General features: G+C 43.6%; 2 protein-coding genes across 5 annotated transcripts in view; both read right to left on the bottom strand.

The window, feature by feature from the left end:
• Positions 1-2,762: 2,762 nt before the first annotated feature.
• On the bottom strand, positions 2,763-6,662 carry LOC139377311 (gap junction delta-4 protein-like). The gene is made up of 2 exons (XM_071120330.1): positions 6,348-6,662; positions 2,763-6,061 (listed from the first exon to the last, which is right to left on the bottom strand). The coding sequence occupies exons 1-2, from the start codon at positions 6,409-6,411 to the stop codon at positions 4,875-4,877; spliced, it is 1,251 nt and encodes a 416-aa protein (XP_070976431.1). The 5' UTR covers positions 6,412-6,662; the 3' UTR covers positions 2,763-4,874.
• Positions 6,663-7,437: 775 nt separating this feature from the next.
• Positions 7,438-12,603, bottom strand: part of LOC139376033 (cyclin-Y-like) — a 36,274-nt gene continuing 31,108 nt past the window's right edge. For 2 of the 4 annotated variants that reach the window (XM_071118121.1, XM_071118122.1), the window contains 3 exons: positions 11,616-11,782; positions 11,157-11,319; positions 7,438-10,825 (listed from right to left, as the gene is read on the bottom strand). In XM_071118121.1, coding sequence (XP_070974222.1) covers positions 10,709-10,825; positions 11,157-11,319; positions 11,616-11,782 — 447 coding nt within the window. In that variant the 3' untranslated portion in view covers positions 7,438-10,708. The remainder of the gene's footprint in view (positions 10,826-11,156; positions 11,320-11,615; positions 11,783-12,603) is intronic. The other 2 variants (XM_071118119.1, XM_071118120.1) reach the window with 2 other exon arrangements.

The raw sequence follows: 12,603 nt of genomic DNA, 5'->3' as shown, positions 1-12,603 counted from the left end.
GTTAGTGCAAAGCGGGTCAATGCAGATATTCCAGGTAGCTATTGCGGTGATGCAGCCAGTCAAGATGCTCTCAATGGTGCAGCTGTAGAACTTTGAAGATCTGAGGGCCCATGTCAAATCTTTTCAGCCTCCTGCGGGGGAAGAGGAGTTGTCGTGCCCTCTTCACGACTGTGTTGGTGTGTGTGGACCATGATAATCTTAACACCGAGGATCTTGAAGCTCTCGATCTGCTCTACTACAGCCCCATTGATGTGGATGGGGGCGTGCTCGTCCCTCCGGTTCCAGTCCTACCACCATCGTGTCGTCAGCAAACTTAACAATGGTGTTGGAGTCGTGCGCGGCCACGTAGTCGTGGGTGAACAGGGGGTACAGGAGGGGACTAAGCACGCACCCCCGTGTTGAGGGTCAGCGTGTCGAATGTGTCGTTGCCTATCCTCACCACCTGGGGGAGGGCAGTCAGTAAGTCCATTGATTGTGGCCTGTGGAATATTGTCCCATTCCTCTTTACTGGCTGTGCGAAGTTGCTGGATATTGGCGAGAACTGGAACATGCTGTTCCAGGAATTGTGTACAGATCCTTGCGACATTGGGGCCGTGCATTATGCTGAAACATGAGGTGATGGCGGCAGATGAATGGCACGACAATGGGCTTCAGGTATCCTTCACGGTATCCCTGTGCATTCAAATTGCCATTGATAAAATGCAATTGTGTTCATCGTCCGTAGCTTATGCCTGCCCATACCATAACCCCACCACCACCATGGGGCACTCTATTCCCGATGTGATGTTGACATCAGCAAACAGCTCGCCCACACAACGCCATACAGGCGTCTGACATCTGCATGGTACAGTTGAAATCGGGATTCATCCGTGAAGAGCACACTTCTCCAGCATGCCAGTGGCCATCGAAGATGAGCATTTGCCCATTTAAGTCGGTTACGAAACTGAACAGTTTGTGCAGAAATTCTTGGGTTGTGCAAACCTACAGTTTCATCAGCTATCCAGGTGGCTGGTCTAAGACGATCCCGAAGGTGCTGTACAAATCTTTTTGCCCATGCTGGCGCTTCAGACTGCTATATCAGTCTGCTAATACATGACTATTAAAGGCCCAGTGCACTATCTTTGTGAGAAATGTTTTTTCTATTAATATATATATATATTTTCTTCTGATTTTCCAGGGGATGCTGCAGAACCCTCTGCACCCATACTTCTCATGGCTATGGCCACACCTGTCAGGTGGATGGATTATGTTGGCAAAGGAGAAATTATCACCAACAAGGATGTAAACAATTTGTGCACAAAGTTTGAGAAAAATGTTTTTTGTGCGTATGGAACATTTCTGGGAACTTTTATTTCACATAATAAAACATGGGACCAAAACTTTACATGTTGTGTTTAAATGTTTGTTCAGTGTATGTTCAGTGTTTGTTCAGTGTATGTTCAGTGAAGCAGGCTCTCTAATTCCTTTACCACTATATCTTCAGACAGGGTTGTACATCGTTCATTAATCACTCAAAATTAGACTAGAGGTGAGGGTTGCAAAGGTCAACGGTTATGGCTATATCCGTCAGTCCATGTTCGTGAAAGTGTGTATGTATGTGTTTGTGAGTAAGTCAATGTATGCATGACATTTCCATTTCCATATACAGGAAAAACAACAATTTTGCATATCTATTCTATGTTGCCTCTACTCTGATGGTGTTTTCTAATTCTTCAATACACAGAGAACACTAATAGCCTGTATACTGTCTCTCCACTTATTTACATTACACAACAGAGTCATATTCACTAGGCCCCAAACAAAGAAAACATACTAAAACAGCAAGGGACTTTGTCCTGTAAGAAATGCTCGTTTTCGTTTTCTGTTGCAAAACAGTTTGCTACGTTTTGATACGGTTCGCAATAATGAATGCAACCCTGTAGGCTTGCTGGGAATCGTCCATTGTATGTAGTGATCTCTACATTTACTCCGACATCAACATCCAAGGAGTGAGAATGGATTTTTCTGTCACCAAGGACAACAAACATATAATCCTACTGAATTCTCTTCACAACATGCAATCTGGTCTCAGAGAAAGACTTATAATACTATACGTCCTCCAAGATGTATTATAAGTTACAACATCCAATTCGTATGCTATTTATTGTATGATCAGGTAAAGCATATACTCTACGTCCTCTCATTCCTATGATATTGTACAACTGCTATTTCATTCAAATTGTAACCTAACGTAATGTATCATACTAAATTAAGGAGAACAGAGTTTCTTACCAAATCTTACATGTTGATATTTTCTATATATTTTTGATGTTCTCTTATGCTCAATGCTGAATTCTCTGCCTAAATTAATCTATCACTAGTTTCTGTCAACCATGAGATCTGAGTACTGTACCAACAGCATATAGGACCAGTGAGGGTTGGATAATTTTCAGATGAACATGGCTCTGGTCAAAAGTAGTGCACTATTTAGGGATAGGGTGCCATTTGGGATGCATATGAACAGTGGATCAATAAGGTTGACTCCCTGTTGTGGTTTTCCCATGTGAACACCAAACATCATGCTTGCAAAACAAATTCAGAAAATAAAAATGATTTAAAATATAAAAATAATTAAGTTACAATTTACAGTTAAGGAAAAATACCTACATACAGTATGTATAGGTATTTTAAAATGGATTAAGAATTTGGCAGTGGTTCTTTCTTGTATCTGCACTTTCATTTATCTACCAGTGGAGGGCAGTAAAGACAATGGCATACACTTATTCAGATGTTACGCGGACTTTCCATTTTTATTTATTTAAATAGGCAAGTCAGAACAAATTCCTATTTACAATGACAGCCTACCCCGGCCAAACCCTACCCAAACGACGCTGGGCCAATTGTGTGCCGCCCTATGGGACTCCCAATCACAGCTGGTTGTGATACAGCCTGGAATTGAACCAGGGTCTGTAGTGACGCCTCTAGCACTGAGCTGCACCACTCGGGAGCCCTAAAACAAACAAGGTAATGATTATGGCAGCCCCATGTGTACATACATGTTTAATAGTCTGTACAATTACTTAAAAAACTAATTATTTAAATGCAGAGAACTTGCCTACGAATTGAACAACGAAACAACATCCCTGTCCCAGACAACTATATCTGAATGTAGGCATATATTTAAGATGCATATACCACAACCCCATTCCTTTAATTAACCTTTGACCTACCAGCATCATCACCCACTTACCCGGAGTAAGTTGTTTCAAGAGACCACTTTCTTTGGAAAAGATACACTACTAAAGTATGTGGACGTTCTTTACACCACTCCAGCCGACGCTTGGCATTGCCATGGTGATCTTAGGCTTGTGTGCGGCTTCTCGGCCATGGAAACCCATTTTATGAAGTTCTCGACACACAGTTATTGTGCTGACGTTGCTTCCAGAGGCAGTTTGGAACTCTGTAGTGATTGTTGCAACCGAGGATAGATGATTTTTACCTGCTACGCTCTTCTGCATTCGGCGGTCCCATCCTGTGAGTTTACGTGGTCTACCACTTCGCGGCTGGGCCGTTTTTTGCCGTATTCACAATAACAGCACTTACTGTTGACTGGCGCAGCTCTAGCAGGGCAGGAATTTGACCAACTGACTTGTTGAAAAGATAGCATCCTTTGTAGCTTAGTTGGTAGAGCATGGTGATTTCAATGCCAGGGTTATGGGTTTGATTCCCACGGGGGACCAGTATGAAAATGTCTGCACTCACTACTTACTGTAAGTTGCCCTGGATAAAAGCATCTGCTAAATGACTAAAATGTCAATCCTATGACGGTGCCATGTTGAAAGTCACTGAGCACTTCAGCCAATCTACTGCCAATGTGTGTCTATAGAGATTGCATGACTGTGTGCTTGATTTTATACAGCAACGGTGTGGCTGAAATAGCCAAATCCACTAATTTGAAGGGGTCCACATACTTTTGTAAATATAGTGTATGTTTTCAAAACTGTTTTTTTAATTATTTCCAGGGATGCACAACATACTGAAATATATGTAAATATCTTTGTTAGAAAGAGAACCATATTTCCCTTGAAGGAGTGATGCTGAGTGTAACAAATGGCTCTCCCCTACACTCAAAACCACACGAAGGCTTGAATCCAAGGCACGTTGTAGAGCAGTATATTGTGTTTGACTTTTAAATGTAATTTACACTTGAGCTGACATCCACAGCATTGTTGACAGTAGGTTGGCTTGCATTCACCTCAACTTTTCCATCACTGGCCTCCTGTAAAGCCTCTCCTGACATTTACAATGTATTAATTTAGCAGATACTGTTATTCAGAGTGACATACAGGTGCAATTAGGGTTAAGTGCCTTGCTCAAGGGCACATCAACATATTCTTCACCTAGTCGGCTCAGGGATGCGACCTGACGGTTACTGGCCCAACGCTCTTAACCGCTAGGCAACCTGCCACCCTGGTAGCGGAGTAATGTTCCTTTGTTTCCCTCAGTTCTCCAAGTGGTCTTAGCTTCTGATGAGTCAGGGCATGTCAGTCTTGTCTGACTGTTGTTTGGGAACCCAATGAAAGACTGTGTGAGCTGAACAACAGCGGAGTGCGGCCATCATTGCTCTTGAAGGTCAACTAACTGGCATTAATTGGATCACCCATTATAATTCTGTTAGCTAACACATACAGTGAACACATTCTGTTTGTAGAGCTGAAAGTGTGAAGTCACAACAGCAAAATGCAATGTAGCCTATTATTACAATTTGGGGAAAAATGAATTTAAGTGTATGTAATGAGTAAATCATCAGAGTTGTTGAACTAAAAAACACAGCTCTCCCATTGTTGTGTTGCTGCCTTGCATAGAATTACATAGGTCTAAATAAACAATCTACTTTACTGAGCGTCTGATGAGGAAGAAGAATCACTGGAAGAGCTTGAGGAGCCCCTTACTTCCTGCAGGTTGACGTCGTCCAGGAGCCTATCACGGGATTCTGCACTATCATGATGCTGCTCCAGGAGTGTTGCGTCTACCATGGTGGACTGGCCATGCCTCCGACCACTGTACATTTGTGAGGGTGTAAATTGGCGTGACACTACTACTGGGTCTCTCTCTAACTGCCGGGAGAGAGGGACGGAAGATGAACGGGAGATGTGGTTGGGATGAACAAAGTGCCCGCTCCATGGAGCCCCCATAGGAATGGGGTGAAATGGCGGTTCAATCTTTGCATCCCTCCGCGGCAGCCTGCTCCCCTGCAGTGGTTGGGCAGCCACCCTAACGCGAGTCTCATCATTTATTCTGACTCTTCTGTGTGAAAGGTCACCGTTTTGGTTACAGTTCGAGGTTGGTTTGTCCATGTGACTTTGTCCTCTCTTGAGGACAGTTTTGGGGGTCTTGTGGTTCTGGTTGTACATGACTTCCATGTCCTCCCCAACCCCATCTTTCATCAACCATCTTCCCTTTCTCCTGGTCCTCTGTGTCACCATCCATTGCACAGAGCACACAAGATCTGCCAAGTTCAGTAGCAGAGACAGGGAGGCAGCCGCCAGCATGAAGTTGAGCATGATGGTCTTCTCTGTGGGGCTGGAAATGTAGCACTCCACCATGGACGTACAGGGAAATTCATAACACTGGAAGCTCCTGGGGACAGAGAAGCCATAGAGGTAGTACTGGCCGGCACTGAACGCTGCCTCCAGCAGAATCCGCAGTATCACATCCAGAAGATAGGCACTTACAAAGTTAGGTGTTCCTTTTGGTAGAGCGTGTAGAGGGGTGCACAGAGTGCCTGCTCCGGTCTGACTTCTGCTCCCAGAGAAATAGTTCCCTCTGATACGGAGAGTTGACGATACTTTGTGGATGATATAAGAGATGAACATCAGGTGAGGGAGACAGAGCATGATCAGTTGGAACAGCCAGAAGCGGAAGAGGGAGAGGGGAGCAAAACTGTCGAAGCAGACGTTGGTACAGCCTGGCTGGATGGTGTTGCACACAAAGTGCTCCTGCTCGTCCCGGAAGAGGGGATAGCCAGAGAACAGGAGGATGAGTAACCTCAGGACCACCATCAAGATCAACCATGTCTTCCCTGCAGTAACAGCAAATCAATTCAATATTCACTCACACACATTTAAACATTTTGGTAATTTAGCAGATGCTCTTATCCAGAGCAGCTTCCAGTCAGTGCATTCAACTAAGGTAGGTAAGACAACCACATATCACAGTCATTGCAAGTACAACAAACATTATTTTAGTGTTAGATACTCTTGAAAAAAAGCTTCATGTTAGTAACATTAACTATCTCATACATACAGCATCTACAGGCTCATCTACATTCAGTACAGTATGTCCACGTGGCGGAAAGGAAAACCTACCCAGAAAAGTGACGTTGTGATTGAAAGTAATGAAGAGTATTTCCATTAGGCCCGTCTTCTCCATGATAAAAACAACAAGCAGCTCACCCCATAGAGATCCTGTCTGTATACCTTGATCCAATCCAGATTACTCAGCAAGGGTCCAGTTCAGTCCAATCAATCCAGTTCAGTTCAACTCAATCAATTCACTTCAATTCAAATCAGTCCAATTCAAATCCAAGTACCTCATTTGGTTGTAGAGAAGTGGCTCCAGAGTAAGTTGTCAGTTCCCCAGAGTGTATGTCTACTAGACTATAGATCTCTCTCAAGTGTTATAAACAGCTCAGTGATGCCAGGCAGGGTCCTCTCTCTGCTATTATTATCACATCCAAATCATGTTACCATCAAAGCATTGCTAGGATATTTCAACAAAATACACTGATCTAAGACAACTGGACGGGTCTACATAAAAGAAGCATCGTGATTATAGAATGTTATTCGAATTGAGGTGACCAGGTTAAAGGTTATAGGACAATAATGAGAATTGTAGCTTTGTGCCCAAATGGTGGCGATCTTGGCCTCCTGTCCATTAACCTCAATACACAGGCTTCCTCACATTCGTTCGGAAATAGCAGTGATTAATGATACTTGGGTGTGCATCCCAAATGGCACGCTATTTCCTATATAGTGCACTGCTTTTTACCCGAGCCGTATGGGCCCTAGTCAAAAGTAGTGGACTACATAGGGATTGGGTGCTATTAGGACGCATTTTTGGGGATATGGTAACGCGAGACTACATCTCCATGAAGCCATTTTAATGGTCATGTCAAGACGACAGCTGCTACATGTTGGATATGTAACAGTATGGCTTCTGTCCCTCTTCTAGCACACAGCCAACTAGCTCGCAATTCCACATTGGCTACAAATAGACGGCTAATAGGGGGATTTAATGATTAGCATACACACGTGATCTAACAAGTTCTCCACATATAAACATAAATTCATACAACAGTCAGACAAACGCTTTGGAAATAAGTGTATTTTACACTTTCATGTGTTGTCCTCTTGGATTTCTAAACTGTACAAATAGTTTTCACCCAAAAATAAATGATTCAAAATCAAAAGACATTTTATTTTATTACAAACATGGATCAACGCCTTCATATAAATATTTCAAAATTAAGTTAATGATCGCATCATCACTTTAATACTTGATTATACACTGTACAGTTTATTTTCAAAATAATTCAGACAATTGTAGTGCTTCAGTTGTCAGTAGGGTCTTCTTGACAAATGAAAAAACACAAATAAAAGTTGATCATGAATATAACAATATTAATATATTTATTAGACAAAATCAAACTGTATAACGTTTGGAGGAGCTATGTTATATAGAAGTTGGCTCAGTGTTCAGGTTTTTGTTCTTAAACAAATAAAGAAACATTGTAGCTTAAAACATCGAGTTCTAAAACAAAAAACACAAGTCATGCTTCACACGGTGTATCAAGTATGATAACCCATTTCTATCCTTTCATTGGTCACCTTCTTGTCAATATAACCTACTTTGAATCCTGTGGATGACACATTCACAGTAGCTAAATCACTCAGATTTACACTACATGGCCAAAGGTATGTGGACACATATTAATCATGGGCATTAATGTTAATCCCCAATTTGCTGCTATAACAGCCTCCACTCTTCTTGAATAGGCCTGGCTCTCAGTCAGCGTTCCAATTCATCCCAAAGGTGTTCGATGAGGTTGAGGTCAGGGCTCTGTGCAAGCCAGTCAAGTTCTTCCACACTGATTGTGTGCATTGTTATTCTGAAACAGGAAAGGACCTTCTCCAAACTGTTGCCACAAAGTTAGAAGCACAGAATCGTCTAGAATGTCATTGTATGCTGTAGCGTTAAGATTTCCCTTCACTGGAACTAAGGGGCCTAGCCTAAACCATGAAAAACAGCCCAAGACCATTATTATTCCTCCTCCACCAAACTTAACAGTTGGCACTATGCATTCGGGCAGGTAGTGTTCTCCTGGCATTCGCCAAACCCAGATTCGTCCGTTGGACTGCCAGATGGTGAAATGTGATTAATTCCTCAGGAGAACACATTTCCACTGCTCCAGAGTCCAATGGCGGTGAGCTTTACACCCCTCCAGCCGACGCTTGGCATTGCGCATGGTGATCTTAGGCTTGTTTGGGGCTGCTCGGCCATGGAAACCCATTTCATGAAGCTCCCGACGGGTTCTTGTGCTGACGTTCTTCCAGAGGCAGTTTGGAAATCAGTAGTGAATGTTACAACCGAGGACAGACGATTTTTATGAGTTACGCGCTTCAGCACTCAGCGGTCCCTTTCTGTGAGGTTGTGTGGCCTACCACTTTGTGGATGAGCCATTGTTGCTCCTTGATGTTTCCACTTCACAATAACAGCACTTAAAGTTGACCAAGGAAGCTCTACCAGGGCAGAAATGTGGCTTCTTATGACGGTGCCACATTGAAAGTCACTGAGCTTTTCAGTAAGGCCATTCTACTGCCAATGTTTGTCTGTGTGCTCAATTCTATACACCTGTCATCAAGAGATGTGTCTGAAATAGCCGAATCCACGAATTTGAAGGGGTGTCCACATACATTTGGCCATGTAGTAAATCATTGATGAATTTAGCTGCAGATCCGAATATAACATTCTGAGTATTGGGATGTACAGTAACTAGGGAGATATACTAGTGGAAAGGTACCCACTGGGCACAGACGTCAGTTCAACGTCTATTTCTTATTTACATAAAAAGTTTAGGTTAAAAGTTCAGTGAAAAAATACTTTTTTCAAATCCAATCAGTTTTCCACATTCCAATGATGTGGAAACCATGTTGATTCAACGTCATCACATTGAATTGTTTCGTTGAAATGATGTGGAAACCATGTTGATTCAACGTCATCACATTGAATTGTTTCGTTGAAATGATGTGGAAACCATGTTGATTCAACGTCATCACATTGAATTGTTTCGTTGAAATGATGTGGAAACCATGTTGATTCAACGTCATCACATTGAATTGTTTCGTTGAAATGATGTGGAAACCATGTTGATTCAACGTCATCACATTGAATTGTTTCGTTGAAATGATGTGGAAACCATGTTGATTCAACGTCATCACATTGAATTGTTTCGTTGAAATGATGTGGAAACCATGTTGATTCAACGTCATCACATTGAATTGTTTCGTGGAAACCATGTTGATTCAACGTCATCACATTGAATTGTTTCGTGGAAACCATGTTGATTCAACGTCATCACATTGAATTGTTTCGTTGAAATGATGTGGAAACCATGTTGATTCAACCAGTTTTTGCCCAGTGGGTAGTAAAGTAATATGGTCAACTTGTTTGAACATGAACAAAATAATTGTGTTCATTAAGAACTAAATGTTTCTGGAATTTTAATGTAGATCTCCAGTAGAAACGCCTGCACAGCTAGAATGCTGTTTTACCTGATCAAATGATGTCTGCAGGTACTTGGGTTTGGTCGGCTATAGCAGTAGGCAGTGAAAACAACCTTATGAACACAAAATGAATATAAACCCTTTCACCAAAAGTTACAGAACCATCTCCAAAGGCAACCAACTGTCTGTCGTGCCACGCCAGCTTGGACAGTCTAGGATCCATGATCGTATTCATTAGTGCACGCCATAGCAAAACCTTTTCAACGGAAACCGTTTCTTAATGGACAAGTTCAGTTCATCCAACCGTTTCAGTCCTTTTTCTTTTGTTTGGTACGACACAGGAAAAGAGGTCAAATGACACTGAAATGTTGTTTTCTGACAACTTCTCTGTTGGTTTGCTGCTACAACGCATAAAGCTAATGTTTCCACAGTGATGGTTGGCTGGCTACTTCTGATGGTCTTGATGGTCACCTGGCTGCTTCTGTCCACAGAAAACTGTGATGTCATGAGATCTCTTAACAGTCATCTTTATGTTGTATCACAAAGAAGCTTTCATTTGTCTTACTCTTAACAGTCAGTGAACTACCAGTCCTATAGAGAGCTCTTCCCTGTGTTACAGGAGCGGAGGCACTGTGAAGGCATCTATCTGTGACAAGGTCGGTCTGTCTATCCAGGTTCGGGTTGCAGAATTCAGGTAACTTTTCCAAAATTCCCCAGGAATCCAGATTGGATGATTCCCGGAATCAGCAGGAAATCGGGAATCCTCCAATCAGGTATTCTGGAAAACCTGGGAATTTTACCATGCTGGCCTCTATCCCAGCCTCAGGCCTCGTCTCAGGCCCAGCCTCAGGCCCAGTCTCAGGCCCAGTCTCAGGCCCAGTCTCAGGCCCAGTCTCAGGCCCAGTCTCAGGCCCAGTCTCAGGTGTGGTCTACGTTCCTGGTTGTTAGGAAAGGATGGCAGGGACCCATCGCACCCCGACCAGATTGTCCACGCTCGCTGAGCGCTTCTTGGCAGCTCTCCTGGCATCCTTGTACTTGTCGTCACATAACCTTGAGATCGCCTGCAGGAGCAACAAACATGATGAATCGATAAACAAACTCGCTTGAACAAAACTGTTACTGCCCTTCAGGCATAGACTAAAAGATGTAGTTAAAGTGTTAAACCAAAACTATTCAGAGGATCAGCTGCCATCAACACAAGCCATTTTCAGATCAGCCGTTGACACAAAGTGCTCTATAGTAACCCAGCCTACCCTCTACTGCATAGCCTCTGCTTCTCTTGAGGTCTTGGCCGGGCTACTGTAAAATCACCTTGTGACAGCTGCTAATGTAAAAAGGGCTTTCTAAATAAATCTAGTTATTGATAAACAGCTAAATTGAGCAGTGGCTCACCTCTAGTCTCTGGGCTTTGTCCCGGCTCAGGGGCTCCAGAGGGAAGCTCAGGTTGTTGGTCTCTGACAGTGAGCGCAGGTCAAAGTAATACTTGGCATAAACACTTGATGGAACGTTGATGTTGAACTGCAAAAGCTCCAGAAACTGACGCTCCAGCTCGTTCCTGTTGAGAAAAAAAATAGAATATATGTTTTTCACAACAATTGATGGCACTCAGCTCACTGTCCTAGAGATCGACACCAACATATTAGGGGCACATATCCAAAACATCAGTGTAAAAAACAAATTGCTGAATGTACAGTACATGGTTTTGATTTCACAATGTGGTCCAGTGTCAGACCTACAGTAAGTCAGTAAAGTCTGAGCTTTCCAGAAACACTGTGTACACACTAAATGTGAGCAGCAAAACAGGGCAGCTGAAATTAGCCAGCAGAAGTCCCTGATTTATCTTCTTCTTACATGTCCTCCACGGTGATGTCTTTGAGGATCTGGCAGTAGTCTACGTTCCAAACAGCCTGGTCATCCCAGACCTTAGAGGCCAGCAGAATGGCTCCCAGTACCATACGCTTCCAGTTCTCTGGGCCAATGTCTATCTCTGCATACGTCAGCAGCCTCTCAACGTACACCTGAAAAACACAGTGGGAAAATGAATACTAAAGTCATGAGGTAATTGAGGCAACTAACTTTGTGATATTGGCTGCTTCCCATATAACACCGTATTGCCTAAATAGTATGTTAATCTCCTGATAATGCGTGGCACACGCAGAGCCATATTACAAATCTGACCCGTATCTGAAGCTTGATTCATACAGTAACCTCCTGTGAAATCCCTCTTAACCCACCTCTTCTCACCCGAGGCACACCACCCCCCATCCCTCACCCCTACTCCCATACAGCCCCCTATCCACCCTCCCTCTCCTCACTCCCACATAGCCCCCCTCAACTCCTACCTACTCACACACAGCCCGCCCATCCTTCCTCCCTCCCCCCTAATCACACACATCCCCCCGATCCCTCATCCATCCCCCTCCCCCCTACTCCCACACAGCCCCCCTCAGTCCCCAGGGCCATCCTCCCTCCCTCCCCCTACTCCCCCTCAGCCCCCAGGGCCCTCTCAGGATGACCTCCTGAGAGAAGACAAGGATGTGTGTAAATTTAAGACAAGGCCACAACGTTGGTGCATCGAAATGTCACTTGGTGTGTGGAGAATGTGCTTCTGTGATGCTGACGTTAGCTCTGCTCTGGCTGCAGACCATCTGTGTGTTCCTCTGGCAGTAGAGTAGTAGAGGCCTTTTACTGTACATTCGTGCAGTAGAGGACAGAGTGGCTAACTGGCTTTGGCCCCTGGCGGTTGGCCTAATTTTCCTCCACTGCTGCTCATGTCAGTGAATATCACTGGCTCTGACACTGGCTGCCAGCCGCCCACAGACACAGGCTAGTTAGGAGG

The sequence above is a fragment of the Oncorhynchus clarkii genome, chromosome 20 (assembly GCF_045791955.1).
Source record: "Oncorhynchus clarkii lewisi isolate Uvic-CL-2024 chromosome 20, UVic_Ocla_1.0, whole genome shotgun sequence".
Taxonomy (NCBI): domain Eukaryota; kingdom Metazoa; phylum Chordata; class Actinopteri; order Salmoniformes; family Salmonidae; genus Oncorhynchus; species Oncorhynchus clarkii.
This window is presented reverse-complemented; position numbering and strand designations above follow the sequence as displayed.

Excerpts from the sequence above, each read along its gene's own strand:
- LOC139377311 (XM_071120330.1), bottom strand. The coding sequence starts at position 6,411 with ATGGAGAAGACGGGCCTAATGGAAATACTCTTCATTACTTTCAATCAC. Across the intron at positions 6,062-6,347 it reads TCACAACGTCACTTTTCTGG|GGAAGACATGGTTGATCTTG; the intron begins GTAGGTTTTCCT and ends CTGTTACTGCAG.